This window comes from Plectropomus leopardus, chromosome 4 (genome assembly GCF_026936395.1).
Source record: "Plectropomus leopardus strain MGB_pleo_1.0 chromosome 4, ASM2693639v1, whole genome shotgun sequence".
NCBI lineage: Eukaryota > Metazoa > Chordata > Actinopteri > Perciformes > Serranidae > Plectropomus > Plectropomus leopardus.
The window spans coordinates 13343524-13356094 of NC_142179.1; the positions used below are offsets into that span (position 1 = coordinate 13343524).

Sequence of the window (12571 nt, forward strand, 5' to 3'; positions counted from 1 at the left end):
CAAGAAACACTACGGATCCCTAAAAAAAAATCCAGATGTGGGGGCAAAAGAAGTTCAGGGAAAAAGAGCCGCAGGATGCTTAAAAACACCAAGGTTTGGGGGCTAAGAAACTGCAGGAGAAACAGCCACAGTTTGCTTAAAAACACCCACATTTAGCTGAAAAGCTGCTGGAAACACAGCAGCACAGTGATCTAAGGTGATCTGCAGCTTGGCAGGCTTCTCGCCTAGGTGTCTCGACATCCACCATCTCCTCCACCTCGTGCTGACAAACTTAATATATCAACTTGTACACTACATCACTTTAAAAATGTTGATATGATATATATAAAACACACAAATGTGACATATTTGTGGTTTACAGAAATGTGCAATGCCAATGTTTTCTTCTGGTGACTGGGATAAATGATGCCAAATGACTCTGGCTTTTTCAAAAATCACTGGGTAAATATTTTTTGGCAAATTGGTGCTGTGACTTGAATGTATTGTTCATATAAGAAAATCACAAACTGAGGCTAGTTTATCGCATAAAAACACACTGAAGCACATTTATTATTTTTATGGCAAGTTCATTGACAAAAATCTTCTAGTCTTAACTCACTAGCTGCTCTGTTTTTCTTTCTTTCTCTTTCTTTATATACAGTATGTCTATAGAAAGTCCCCACCATGCCAGCACTCATGATGAATCACTATTATTAATAATCAATATCTCCTCAAGGCCACGGTGACGCTGCCTCTAATAGCATGGACTATGATGTAGTGGGCACATGTTGCATGTTGTTTTATTGGGAGCTGTAATAGGTCTATCTGTTTTATTATGGGACAAACATGTATCAGCAGCACTGCAGTGACCTTTTTTTTCCTACTTTCCCCTCTGATGTGTGTCGTCCTAATCGTCTCCTTCCCTTCTCTCCTTTCCTCTCCGTCTCATTTATCCAGTGAGCCAACCTTGAGGCACTACAGCATTAGGCAGGTTGTTAACACAGGAGAAAAGGGCGTTCAATGTCATGTCACTGTGTCGCAAAGCATGACAGAGCCGGCACCCGGGCCATCTTCTCCAGGAAATAAATACATCGCCATTTTCCTTTTCAGAGTGTAATGGTCTGGATATTACATCTCCTGTGGGACATTACGGTCCACGGATAATAAATCCATCCTACAGAGTGTGTGCATGGGTGTTTGTGTGTGTGCATGTGTCTTAATGAGTGCAGGATGTGTATGTGTCTGCATATGTATGCACCGTGTAGGTGTGTTTGCGTACGTTTCTGTGGGGGGGTTACGTGCACAGTGTGAGGCAATTTGTCCCCCAGAGAGAAAGTGATCCACTATCTCTACACCTCGTCAGCTGGAAGCAGCCAGGCGGCCGTAAATCTCAATTACACAGAACCCTCCCTCCCCCTTTGTCCCTCCCCTCCCCTCCCCTCCCTCCCTTGCCACAGGTGACAATGGACCAAATTGACTGCGCACTGTTGTGTTCCAAGGCTTACCATTGGCTTCGGGCTGAGTCTGAGAGGGCACGGCTATGTAGGGGTCCTCCCCTTTGTCTGAACTCATGGGGGGGTCCTTCCGCTCCACCATACGGCCCCGCCCCAGTGGGCCCTCGGCGGCCTCGGGTAGGGCCGAGGTGGGGAGTGAGAGGGTGTGGTGATGGTGGCGGTGATGGTGGCCTGCCGGACACAACACAGGTTAACCAATGCTTGAGGCAGACGAGGACAGGCTGGGCACAGGCCAGCAGGGGCACGCACGCAAACACACACACACACACACACACACACACACACACACACACACACACACACACACACACACTTATTTCTCCTTTGAAGCACACACACACACACACACAGATACACTCACACACACAAGAACAGCTGCTGGGCTGTGTGAGGCAACAAAGTGTTTCTCCCTGGTGACCCTGGGCAACTCATTAGCAAATGTGTGTGTGTGTCTCTCTGTCTCTCTGGATAGACGTGTCCTTTCTTTTTTGTCTGTCACTCTCTGCCTCTCTCTCTCATTCTCTCTCCCCTCCTGTTCTGACTGACATGTCAAAGCTCCGTCGGGCCTGTCAGTGCAGAGCACAGTACAATCGCATTGCTCCACGATCACCATAGGGTGCCTACCTTTGATATGAAGGACAAGAGACAAACTTTCTTCCCATAGCTCCTGTTGAGAAGGCTGCCTGTAACTATTCTTCAACTGTAAAGCGCTTCTGTCTCTCTTTACACTTTTTCCTGCTTCTCAAGCTTTCTGTTACTTAAGTCTAACTTTTCATTCTGTTGCTTTAAATCTAACTTTTTCAATCAATTTTGGAGCAATGTTCAGTTCACTTTGATGTATACCATTCACTTTCATTCATGAAGGTTGTTTTAAAGCTGAAAGTTGATTGAAAGAAACTTAAACTGTTAAAATTTGCTGCTTTTCTTCGTCTCATATGACATTTAACTTAATATGTTTTGGCCTGTATGTGGGCAGTAAAATTTGTGATTTTTGTGAAATTTTATAAACTAAATGATTTATTGATCAATTCAGAAAATGAATAGTAAGTTATGCTTGCTTATATCGCAAAGACTACAGCCAATGACCAATTAGCATGTACCTTCTGTGTCTGCTTCAGGAAATAACTCTGCACCAGCAGGCAGTGGTAGTCTGTTGTCGGCATTAAAATAGTAAAACTGGAAGACTGACAGGATAGATTCAAGATGCTAGTTAGCCGGTTAGCACACTGACAACACAACTCGGTGCTGAAGCGACGTTTGCTACCATACCCCAGCAAACAATAAACCAAACAATTTCAAACCCTTTCCGCTAAAGAGCACAACGTGCATATCAGACTGATTTCATTCACCAACAGGCTTTGCCAGGTTCGAGGCCGATTCAACATGCTGAATCAGCTGAAAAACAGCACGCGAATACCAAAAAATGCTGACAAATGCTGCTGGTGTAGGACACATGGCAAAAAACTGCGGCAACAGAGGCTCACCCACAGCCTGACATGGACTGACGGCCAGCCGTCAATTTGGTGTGTCAGGGCCCCTAATTTTTTTTCTCCGGTCCTCCCTTCTCATCCCTCCTTTACTTTTCATTGTCCTCAACTTCTCTTGTCTTCTCTCAACCCCTCTTCTCTTCCTTCCTCTCCTCTTCTGTCTCCTCTTATTTCCCACGAACTCCCATTGTTCTTTGTTTTAAACCCAAGAAACCTTTCATATCCGCACAGCCTGATATCTTTATTTAGCAAGGCTCTCAGCAACATGACTAGATCAATCATCAGAAATATGTCATTAACAGTTAATGAATTTTCTCTGATTTGACTCCTCCCTGTAATTAAATCCCTTAATGGCTAAATTAACTACTGGCCAACAGTTGAAGAGGGTATCATAGCACAGCCAGGAAGTCACACTGGTGATGAGACTTTAACAAGAACAGCACACGCAGGATGTCTCTCGGTGGCATTGTGCGTGCTCCAACACCTTAAAGTGACAACTGCAACAAAGTACTCTTTCATCTGTGGATGATGGATCATACTTATCTCCTCCCCGTCTATCACTGCACGTCTCTCAAACAATGTGTTTTCCAGCATCTGCCTGTCCCCCCTTTTTATAAAAAGAAATCACTTTCATTTATAAGCAGAGTTTGTGCATAAGCTTTGTCTGACTGTTTATTTTTGAACCATGCTAATCACATTACCATCCCACATGCAAACACTTAAAGCCACCCTACACAATTTTGCACCAGCCATGTACTGTATTTAACATAATGTATTTGAGCCACATGTTTAAGAAAAAAAATCCACCCTAGATGAAGAGTGACAACACTTTTATCAACAGCTTCGGTGGAGCTCAACCCCCCAATTCCCATTTTGACACGCTCTCTCTATGGAGGTGGTGACAGCCCTGTGTGTGTGTGTGTGTTTGCAGATGTGCAAGTGCCTTTTCAATATGTGTTTATGCTTGTGTTTGAAGAGGGGGAAGGCATTTCAGGGGGGCTAACGTTGATGCTGCTGGTAGACTACGCACAGCAGACACCCACACACAACACCACCACCCAGAGCCTCCTCCTCCTCCGTGTGGCGTGGCAATCATTAAAATGATTTATTTAACTATTGGCCCAAGGCTGAGAGATTAGTGTGACAGGCCTATTTTATAATTCATTCCCCCACCGCCAGGGGAAGTGCAATTCAGGCAGATGACACACATAGAGAGGGAGCTCGGAGCCTCAGAGCTCCTCCACGGATCAGGAAAAAAAAAAAGCCCTAAACTGCCGACGGATGCACATCCCTCTCTTTCTACAGATTAAAAGAGAGGCGAGGATGTCTAGTCTGGAGTGGAGGAGAGGAGAATGAAGAGGGGGCATTTATTTATCTTCAAATCCATATCAACCACTGACAGATAGACGGAGGGGCTGGGGCAATGGCTGAGACTTTGTTTGGGGGGTTGTAAACTGGATGTTGTCTGTGTGTGTTTGTGTGTGCGCCTCATAACACACAGCCAAGCCTGTGGGAGCATATTCAGCACTATAGGGGTGTACACCAACACAGTTGCCTTTTTCTGACCCTGGATCTCCAAAAGGAGGGAAGGGATCACAGTGGGGGTAGCAACCACAGGGGGGATGAAGAGAGAGAGTGAGTTGGGCTTTCTGGAAAGACTTCAAAATATCTATTCTTGTCATTCTGTATGGATCTGACTGTTTTGATCTGGCAGCTATGAGGTATAGGTGCATGTGTGTGTGCGAGAGAGAGAGAGGGGGAGGGAGAGAGGGAAAGAAAGAGAGAGAGACTGAAAACTAATGTGCACTCCTATTAGATAAAAATAAGGTGGATGTTTTGGTGCTACGGATAGGAGTGACTTTGCTGCGGGCTAATCACGTCTATCGTTCTATAAAAAGACTCGAGTGATGAAAATGTTATCAGTTTGTGATGTGATTAGCAGAGTATTTGCGGGCAGAGGCCAGCACTTTGTATGTCTGTACATGTTTACATTAGCCTTTGAGTGCGCAGAGAGTCGGTGCCAGCTCCACATGCTTGGTGGCAATTGGCAGAAACATATCTGATCTTTCCTGACTCTAAACAGGCTGGTTTAATCTCTCCCTCTTTCTCCCTCTGTTCACACATGTCCTGCTTAATGTGCACACTGAGGCATTTCTTCACCATCAAGGCTTTAAACCACCAACAACCAGATCTATCCAATTAGCCAAGCAAAGGTCAGGGCTAATCGATGGCATTGCACAGGGGATAAGGAGGAACGGGCAGTGGGAACAAGGAGAGCTAATGGAATTAATAGCATTTAATTCTAGATTTTTAAATTATGTTTTTTTTAAATTCTAAACACCAAAAGGGGGCTGGATGACTGGGAACACTACAAGAAATGAAATTGACCGACCGTGCTTTACTGTGTCATTACCTTCGTAACTGGAGGGAACGTCTATCAAAAAGAAAGGGACGAAATGAATTCAGTTAAAACCACGAGTCATTAATAACCCGTCTTTACACAGGTGGGAGGAGTTTTCATTTCCTTGAGAGCAGATGATTGATTGACTAGATGAAGAGGTGTGTCTGAAGTTAAACAGTCAGGGGAGATGAAATGCGGCTCCTATCCTTTATTTGATTGCCTCTACAGTGTATGTGGAATACTTACCATTCAGCGCCACAAAGGTGTCTAGAAGGAGAAGAAAAGAAACAAGGGGAAATGTGTTATTGCTTGCGGTAAAGAGAGCTCATGCTTTAACATGATCAAAAGCCATGACTTTTAGAATAATTCGGAATCGACTAGCTGCTCGATATTCTCCCCAAGTTTAAATCAGAGGTGATCTATAGCTTCTACAGCTAATGAAGGTTCAACGCTGTGGCTTCCCTTGACTAAACAGACTGATGAAATTGAAGGGAAAATGCGCTGCCTTCATTTAGTCTGAGTAAACAGTCGAAATTGAGATGAAATGGACTAAAATGAGTGATCTGAGGTCAAATTGTTTTGAAGTTTCTCTCGCAAACCGAGCAGCTCAGTATAACATCAACACAGAATCACATTTGATGAATTCAAACAGTTATTCTGGACATGAAAAGATCAAATATACATTGTAGCAAAAAAGAGGCCTTTCAAGACTTTTGAGGCTGACTTGTTCTGTGTTTCAACATGAGCCCTGTGACTGCTCACAAATCAAATCCCTTCCCTGTGTGTTGCTGAATGTTTGTGTTTTCGTAGCAAGAAGGAACCCAGTCTTCGCCCAAGTGGACACAACACTCTATTGACCGGGGGAGCAGAGAAACAGCGGGGGGAGGACAGAAGAGGACCAGAGCCGAAAGGGACAGATGGATGGAAGAGGCTGAAAGAGAGAATTGTGAGCGCCAAACAGACGGGGGAGAAAAAGGTGACAGCAGCGAGGAAGGAAACGGAGGGCCGAGAGAAGAGGGAGGCTGACTTAACGGAGAAGAGAGGAATGATAGTGGGGGGGTATAGAAAGAGGAGGAAAGATAAGAGTGAAGAGGGCCTGCTTACTTTGGCAGTCTCCCAGGCCATCTGTGTTACCATGCTCCACGTCCTGCTCAAAGGCTGATCTGCGGGGAACAGAGACATCATGGTCAGCGGAGGAAAACGGGCCAGGCCATGCAGGCTCACCACACCTAACAAAGTAACAAAGCTATAGGAGAGCTAACTACAAAAACAGCCGCAAACACAGCGTACCCTATGCTTGCACACAGTGTAGGCTGCAGAAAGCCCGATACTGGAACAAAATCAAAGAACACCTAGCGGGTGCCCTGGAGGCCTTAAATCAGTGGTTATGAGAAATGCTGGCAGGCTGGTAAATCCATAGCTGGCACAAGACTCGCTGCCAGAAGTGTTGATATAAATAGATTCATGTTTTATTTGACTGTAATACAAATTGTCATCTTATGTTGTATCGCCACAAAGGAATGTGTAGACATTTTGGGAAATGTGCTCATTTGCATTCTTACTGAGAGTTGGATAAGATTAATGCCATTCTCATGACAGTATGATAACAACGTTCTCTCATATCTAAATGACAGAATAGGTCCATATCCCCTGATTTCCAAAATGAAGCCCTAGCAAAAGTTCAATCAGAAAGACTATGCTTTTGCATCCCTGGGTCTGTAATTTATTTCTCATACCATCTGCCATTCACTCTTCGCACACATGCTCACTCATACTTTCTTGCTGTCATTGTCGGCGGCTGTCGATCGAGACATCAGCTGATCACAGCTAACCAATAGCACAGCGACACACCTTCTCTATCAGCCTATCATCTCACTGTTTCTTTTTTTGAATGTGGTTCGCTTTCTGCCTATAGTTCTTTCATGCTGCAGTTGTGCAAATCCTCTACCTCCCCATTACTTCAGCCTATAGTCTTCGCAAAGTCATCATACTCAACAGCCATTAGTCTCAGAGTCATCAGTGAGTTGTAATAAGAGGCTTGCACAGTCAACCTATGTGGTCGTTTTTCGGTGAGAGCAGCCTGTATGATAAATATGAAGCCAGCAGCTGGTTAGCTTAGCTCAGCACAAAGACCTGAAACATGGGTAAAAAGCTAGCCTGGCTCTATCTGAAGGTAACAAAGTCTTCCCTAATTAACATATAGTAATTTGTCTGTTTAATCAGTATCCAAAGTGTAAAAACAATAATCTGTCATTTAATAGAAATGCTTTACTATTACTTTGCTCTAAGCAGCTGCCAGCAGTAGAGGTACTAGCCAGCAGTGCCAAAAAAAAGATTGATTTAAAAAGATATAACTTATTTATTAGTAAGCTTTAGAGGTGCTGCTAGGCAGATTTTGTTACAGCTGGACAGAGCCAGGTTAATTCTTCCCTCTGTTTCCTGTGTTTTTTTTCTAAGCTGAGTGAACCTGCTGCTGGCTCCAGCTTCATATTTACTGTGCATTAATGTGGTTTTAATCTTAGGAAGGAGGTAAATAAGCAGATTTTCCAAAGTGGTGAGCTTTTACTTAAAAAAAATAATAATAACAAAAGAAATGTACAGAAAAGTGAATCTGCTTTTGTGAGAACTTCACTTTGTTGAGTTCTTTCTCCTGTTTCTCAGTATCTGACATCACAGTTCAGTAGAGATATGAGGCTGTAGTCTCAATCACATGGACGAAGACCAGGGCAGTGAGGGGTAACCATGCTTGAGGGCCATCATATGACACGAAGGGAGGAAGAGTGGGCAGAGAGAGTTTCGGAGATGTTATTTTCTGATGCAATCTGCACGGAGACCTGTTTTCTTCCTGAAAGACCACCAAGCAGGCAGTAAGGAGATCTGTGAAACAGAGCGGACCAACTGTCAACCAGGATCACAGTCACGCATGACAGCTTTTCACAGTCCTCCTCAGCTCCCTCCTCCTCACTAGCCCTCCTCCTCCTGCCTGTCCACCCGCCTCTCATCTTCCTCACCCTCCACTGGTCACAATTATAGCATGAAGAAGAATGATTTTCCAAAACAGCATCAACCACCCCTTATCCCCTGATCAGAGTCGAAAGCGTGAACCTGACAACAAGGACAGGAGAGTTTCAGGAGGAAAATACGATTGAATTTCTGCTTTTTCTTTCCTCAGATCAGAAACAAAGTCAAAGTCACTCCTTCATGTATATTTATATGTTGGATATGATTGAAAAATGTAATGTATCCATTTATTTACTATTCGTCTTTCCCTCCAGTTCCACAGAACCTTAATTAGGACGGAGATGGTAAATTTTGCCCTCTTGATAACTAATTTCCCTTCAAAAGCAACCACAATAACAGCCGCACAAACAACAACACCAGCATCCTCTTTTCATATCTGGGGGTTCATTTAATCTGCTTATCTGATTTGCTTATCATACAAAGTCATAATCACAAAGCAGACGCAGAGTTGCACAATTAAACCTGTCTGAGCACAAATGCCGCCCAAGCACACTCAGTATCTGCCGGATTTTCTTCACAGACTTTGCCACCTCGTACCACCCTGCCACGCAACGTTGTTTGGCCTCTTTGACACCAAAACACTGGCAACCTTGTGGTCATGGTTTCCATGGTTGATAATAACATTACAGTCTATGGTGAGACTGCGTTGAGATGAAGATTACAAGGTTTAAATCCCACTGGTCTCGAGATGAATTAACAATGAGTTGTCACACTACAGATGCAGCATCGAGGCCGTACTTGGCACATGTGAAAGCGAATGAACTATAGTATGAACCTTCGGTTAAAGGGTTCAGGTCCCAGAGCGGCTGCATTATAGCAACAGAATTGCAATGTGTTCCAATGTGACACTACAGACGGTTCAGCTCAGGGTTAAGATCCCACTGCAACCGCACGATGCATATTTAAATCAGATTCAAATTGCACTGTACATAACTGGAGGCAGTCTACGGCCGCATTTTATATTATCTTGCATCAGATGTGATTATTATGTGAGATGTGTGGTTGCGCTGAGGGGACTGGTTGCTGAAATGCAGGTCAGGCATAATACTATTAAATATTCATACCAGAAGTGAATGGGCGGCCAGGGACCTAATATACAGTACATACCAGTGTAAGGTGAGTAACGCTTCCTCAAAGTGGCCCATTCATTTTGTTTCATGGCTTTGAATTAAAAAGGAATACCTGCAGTAAACTTTTGCTTTTATTGATGAGGGTTTCACAAGGTAATAAGTCAGTAAAGGTAAGCATTTTTAATGTGTTTTAATAAGAGTCAAGGCAAGCAGCTGTGTCAGTGGCCTTAAGAAGCTCTACATGATGTTCAGAGCATTAATATACCTGCAGTCATATTTGCTGTGTTAAGATAGAATGAAGTAAAAATGTCCTGAGCAGAGAATCAACGAACGCTACTTCTCTGTTGAGGCACACAAACACACCAAACCAACATCAAAGAACCAGTGGCAAGGAAGGCTAACTGTTGCATTGCCTCTCATCGCCTGTGTCTTGGCCAAAAAGTTGCATCGAACACTGTTAAGACTACAGCCAAGAGGTAACTAGCATGAACGTTCTCATCCCAAGTCGTCACGTATTGCAGCGTTGCTGTGGACTTCTACGTCTAAATATTATGTTTTAGGTATCTATTGCTTCTGCTAATTATGTTGCAGGTTTCTGCTACTATGATATTAACACAAGCACATAGTGGGATGATGCTGCACGTGGTTATGTTAAGGCAACACCAGCACATGTCAAGCAATGCCAGGATGTCAACAAGCACATATGCAGGCACGGTTGGTTAGGATTACGCAACAGAATCATGTATGGTGATTATTAGGGAAAGGACGCACATTGTAGCGTGTTAAAAAAAATATCACATTCAAATGGGTCCGAGATTGACTGACCCATCCACCCTCTCTCCCGCCTGTCCTATGAGTGCAGTGGCACTCCTTATGTCTTGCTGTTATGCAGAAAGCACTGACAAAGTGGTGCAATAGGTTGGTAAGTCCCTGCACTAACTAGCTCAGCGCCACCGCACTACACTGCGCTCATAAAATATCGATGATATCAGGACAGTGGAAAGTGTCTCACGTCACCTGGAAAGTGTAGCGCCCACCCTCTGATTCCACTTTGTCAACGTTAGCTTGGTCAGCACTGTTGCCTTTTTTAACACTGTTTAAGCTGTTAGTATCATTAGCTGAAAGCCCCCGGTTCAGACACCTCCATGTTGATGGCCGTGTGCAGACAACCTCTGAATCATAGATAAACTCTAAATACTGTATAGAGCTCCTTTAAATGATTAATTAATACATATGAACATGCTTATCTGCTGTCAGTAAAACACACTCATGTACGTACTTTACATAATGACAAAAAGAATCATGTATACAAATACATGCATGAAAAAGGGGGGTGACTGGGGACTACATTGCAGGAAACCAGAGTGCAAGCTGTATATGGGCAGTAGGTATGAGAGGCATAACTCCACATGGGAAAGCTGGCACGCTCGCGCTGAGGCCAGATGGAAGAAGAAAGGAGGGGAGGCATGCAAGAGAGGAAGAATATGTCAGAGGAAAGATAGAAAAAGAAAGATAAAAATAGACACAGACAGGGACGGGCAGGTAAGAAGATAGAATGGATCCTTGCTAGCTTGACAAATGTACAAGGAAGAGGTTCTGCAACAGGGGCATTTATCTTAATGAGGAAAAGAAAAAAGTTAGAAAGGGACACTGCTGTTAAGAAAGCTTAGTCTCCCCTCTGCAGGGACCTGTTTGTATGAGCAAACCTCGTTATTTAACACCAAAATGCCTCTGACTCTCCTCTCCCCTGTTTCATCCCTCCTTCTGTCCTGCCTGGCAAATGCTTTGAATAGCTCACCACAGACCAATAGATCCTACCGGCCCTAATCCCCCCTCCCCTCTCACTTAGAAATATTGTACAGTAAAGGAGGGAGGTCATCTGCCCTTTTAATGCCTCTGTGTCGGCCTCAGCTCCAAAGTGGAAACTCAATCAGAACAGTCCACTGCAGCTTTACGGAATAATAATAGGATAGCTCTCAGTGTGTGTTTTTCGAGGACAAGTTTTGTGTGTACTTGTGGGTACGTGTGCCTTTGGTGCATTGGCGTGCCAGACCAATCATTTTGCAGCAGGGGGGATCAAATTCATTCAACGTCAAATAGCCACTGGAGCACTGGTCCTTTTGTTATGACTTCATCTGTAAAATGTTTTTCCCCACCACAAAACTCCATATGCTGTTTGTTCAGAAAGCATAATCTGGTTCTGTGTCATAACTACAGCCACAAATTATAGTTACCGCGACCATCGAGCTTTCCCCAGCCCAGCGTACCCAACCCCGAGCCTGGGGCAAACAACACTTTCCTTCCATTCATCCTTCCAATAGCCCTTTCAGCTGGAGGAAATTGCACTTACACACCATAAAATTAGAAAGATCACAGACACGACAAATCGAGAGAGGAATGCCACCAGGCATGACAGAGACGGTGGAATAGTGTTTTATAAAAGTTGCTTGAAAAAACACGTGTGCCTCAGAATTTTTAAAGTGACCAGCATCATTAATGACATCTCTCAGATATACAACACAGTGTTTGACTATATCGTAACTGTTAAGGGAGATCTTTCAAAATTAATTCAAGCCTCAAGGGACAAACTGATTTTTATAAGTAAGTGATTTAATTCCACATATCTTAAAGTAATTTAAGGCTATTCACAGCTGAGAAATTGGAGGAGCTGATGGTTCTTTTTCTACAAATTCTTATTTGGAATTTTTCTTTTTCGTGAAATCCCAATTGTTCCAAAACATAGAAGCATTGCAGTATCCTGGATAATTAAACAAAACTCCCTCATAAAGGTGGAGTCAGGGATTCTGGAGAAAGATTGTCAAAAGATTGTTGATGTTTGAACTCAGCATCCAATCAAACACACCCTTCCTGTCAGTGCTCCTTCAGAAGCTCCTGTAATAACTCTGGTGTTGTTTACATTGCATTACTATTATGGCGCAGTTCTTCTCCTCATGGGCAGGACATGGAAAAGCAAGATTAGCAGGTGTGTAGCTCGGTTTGAGACACCTTGTTTTTCCCATTTACAGAGCCAGGGCTGTGTATGAGGCCATGAGGAGATATGTAATAAATTTGACAAAATGTGTATTGGATAAGAATCTG

At 43.7% G+C, this 12571-nt stretch overlaps 1 protein-coding gene and 1 long non-coding RNA gene across 4 annotated transcripts in view; one reads left to right on the forward strand and one right to left on the reverse strand.

Annotated features, from left to right (window-relative positions):
* LOC121944542 (uncharacterized) overlaps window positions 1-6473 on the forward strand; it is a 63660-nt gene extending 57187 nt beyond the window's left edge. Inside the window, exon 9 of the long non-coding RNA XR_015776416.1 lies at window positions 6192-6473. This is a non-coding gene — a long non-coding RNA (uncharacterized LOC121944542). The remainder of the gene's footprint in view (window positions 1-6191) is intronic.
* Window positions 1-12571, reverse strand: part of sema6a (sema domain, transmembrane domain (TM), and cytoplasmic domain, (semaphorin) 6A) — a 137317-nt gene that overhangs the window by 21348 nt on the left and 103398 nt on the right. Inside the window, exons 16-19 of one of the 3 annotated variants that reach the window (XM_088076600.1) lie at window positions 6486-6544; window positions 5628-5648; window positions 5394-5414; window positions 1485-1664 (exon numbers count right to left, since the gene is read on the reverse strand). In XM_088076600.1, coding sequence (XP_087932726.1) covers window positions 1485-1664; window positions 5394-5414; window positions 5628-5648; window positions 6486-6544 — 281 coding nt within the window. The remainder of the gene's footprint in view (window positions 1-1484; window positions 1665-5393; window positions 5415-5627; window positions 5649-6485; window positions 6545-12571) is intronic. The other 2 variants (XM_042487873.2, XM_042487874.2) reach the window with 2 other exon arrangements.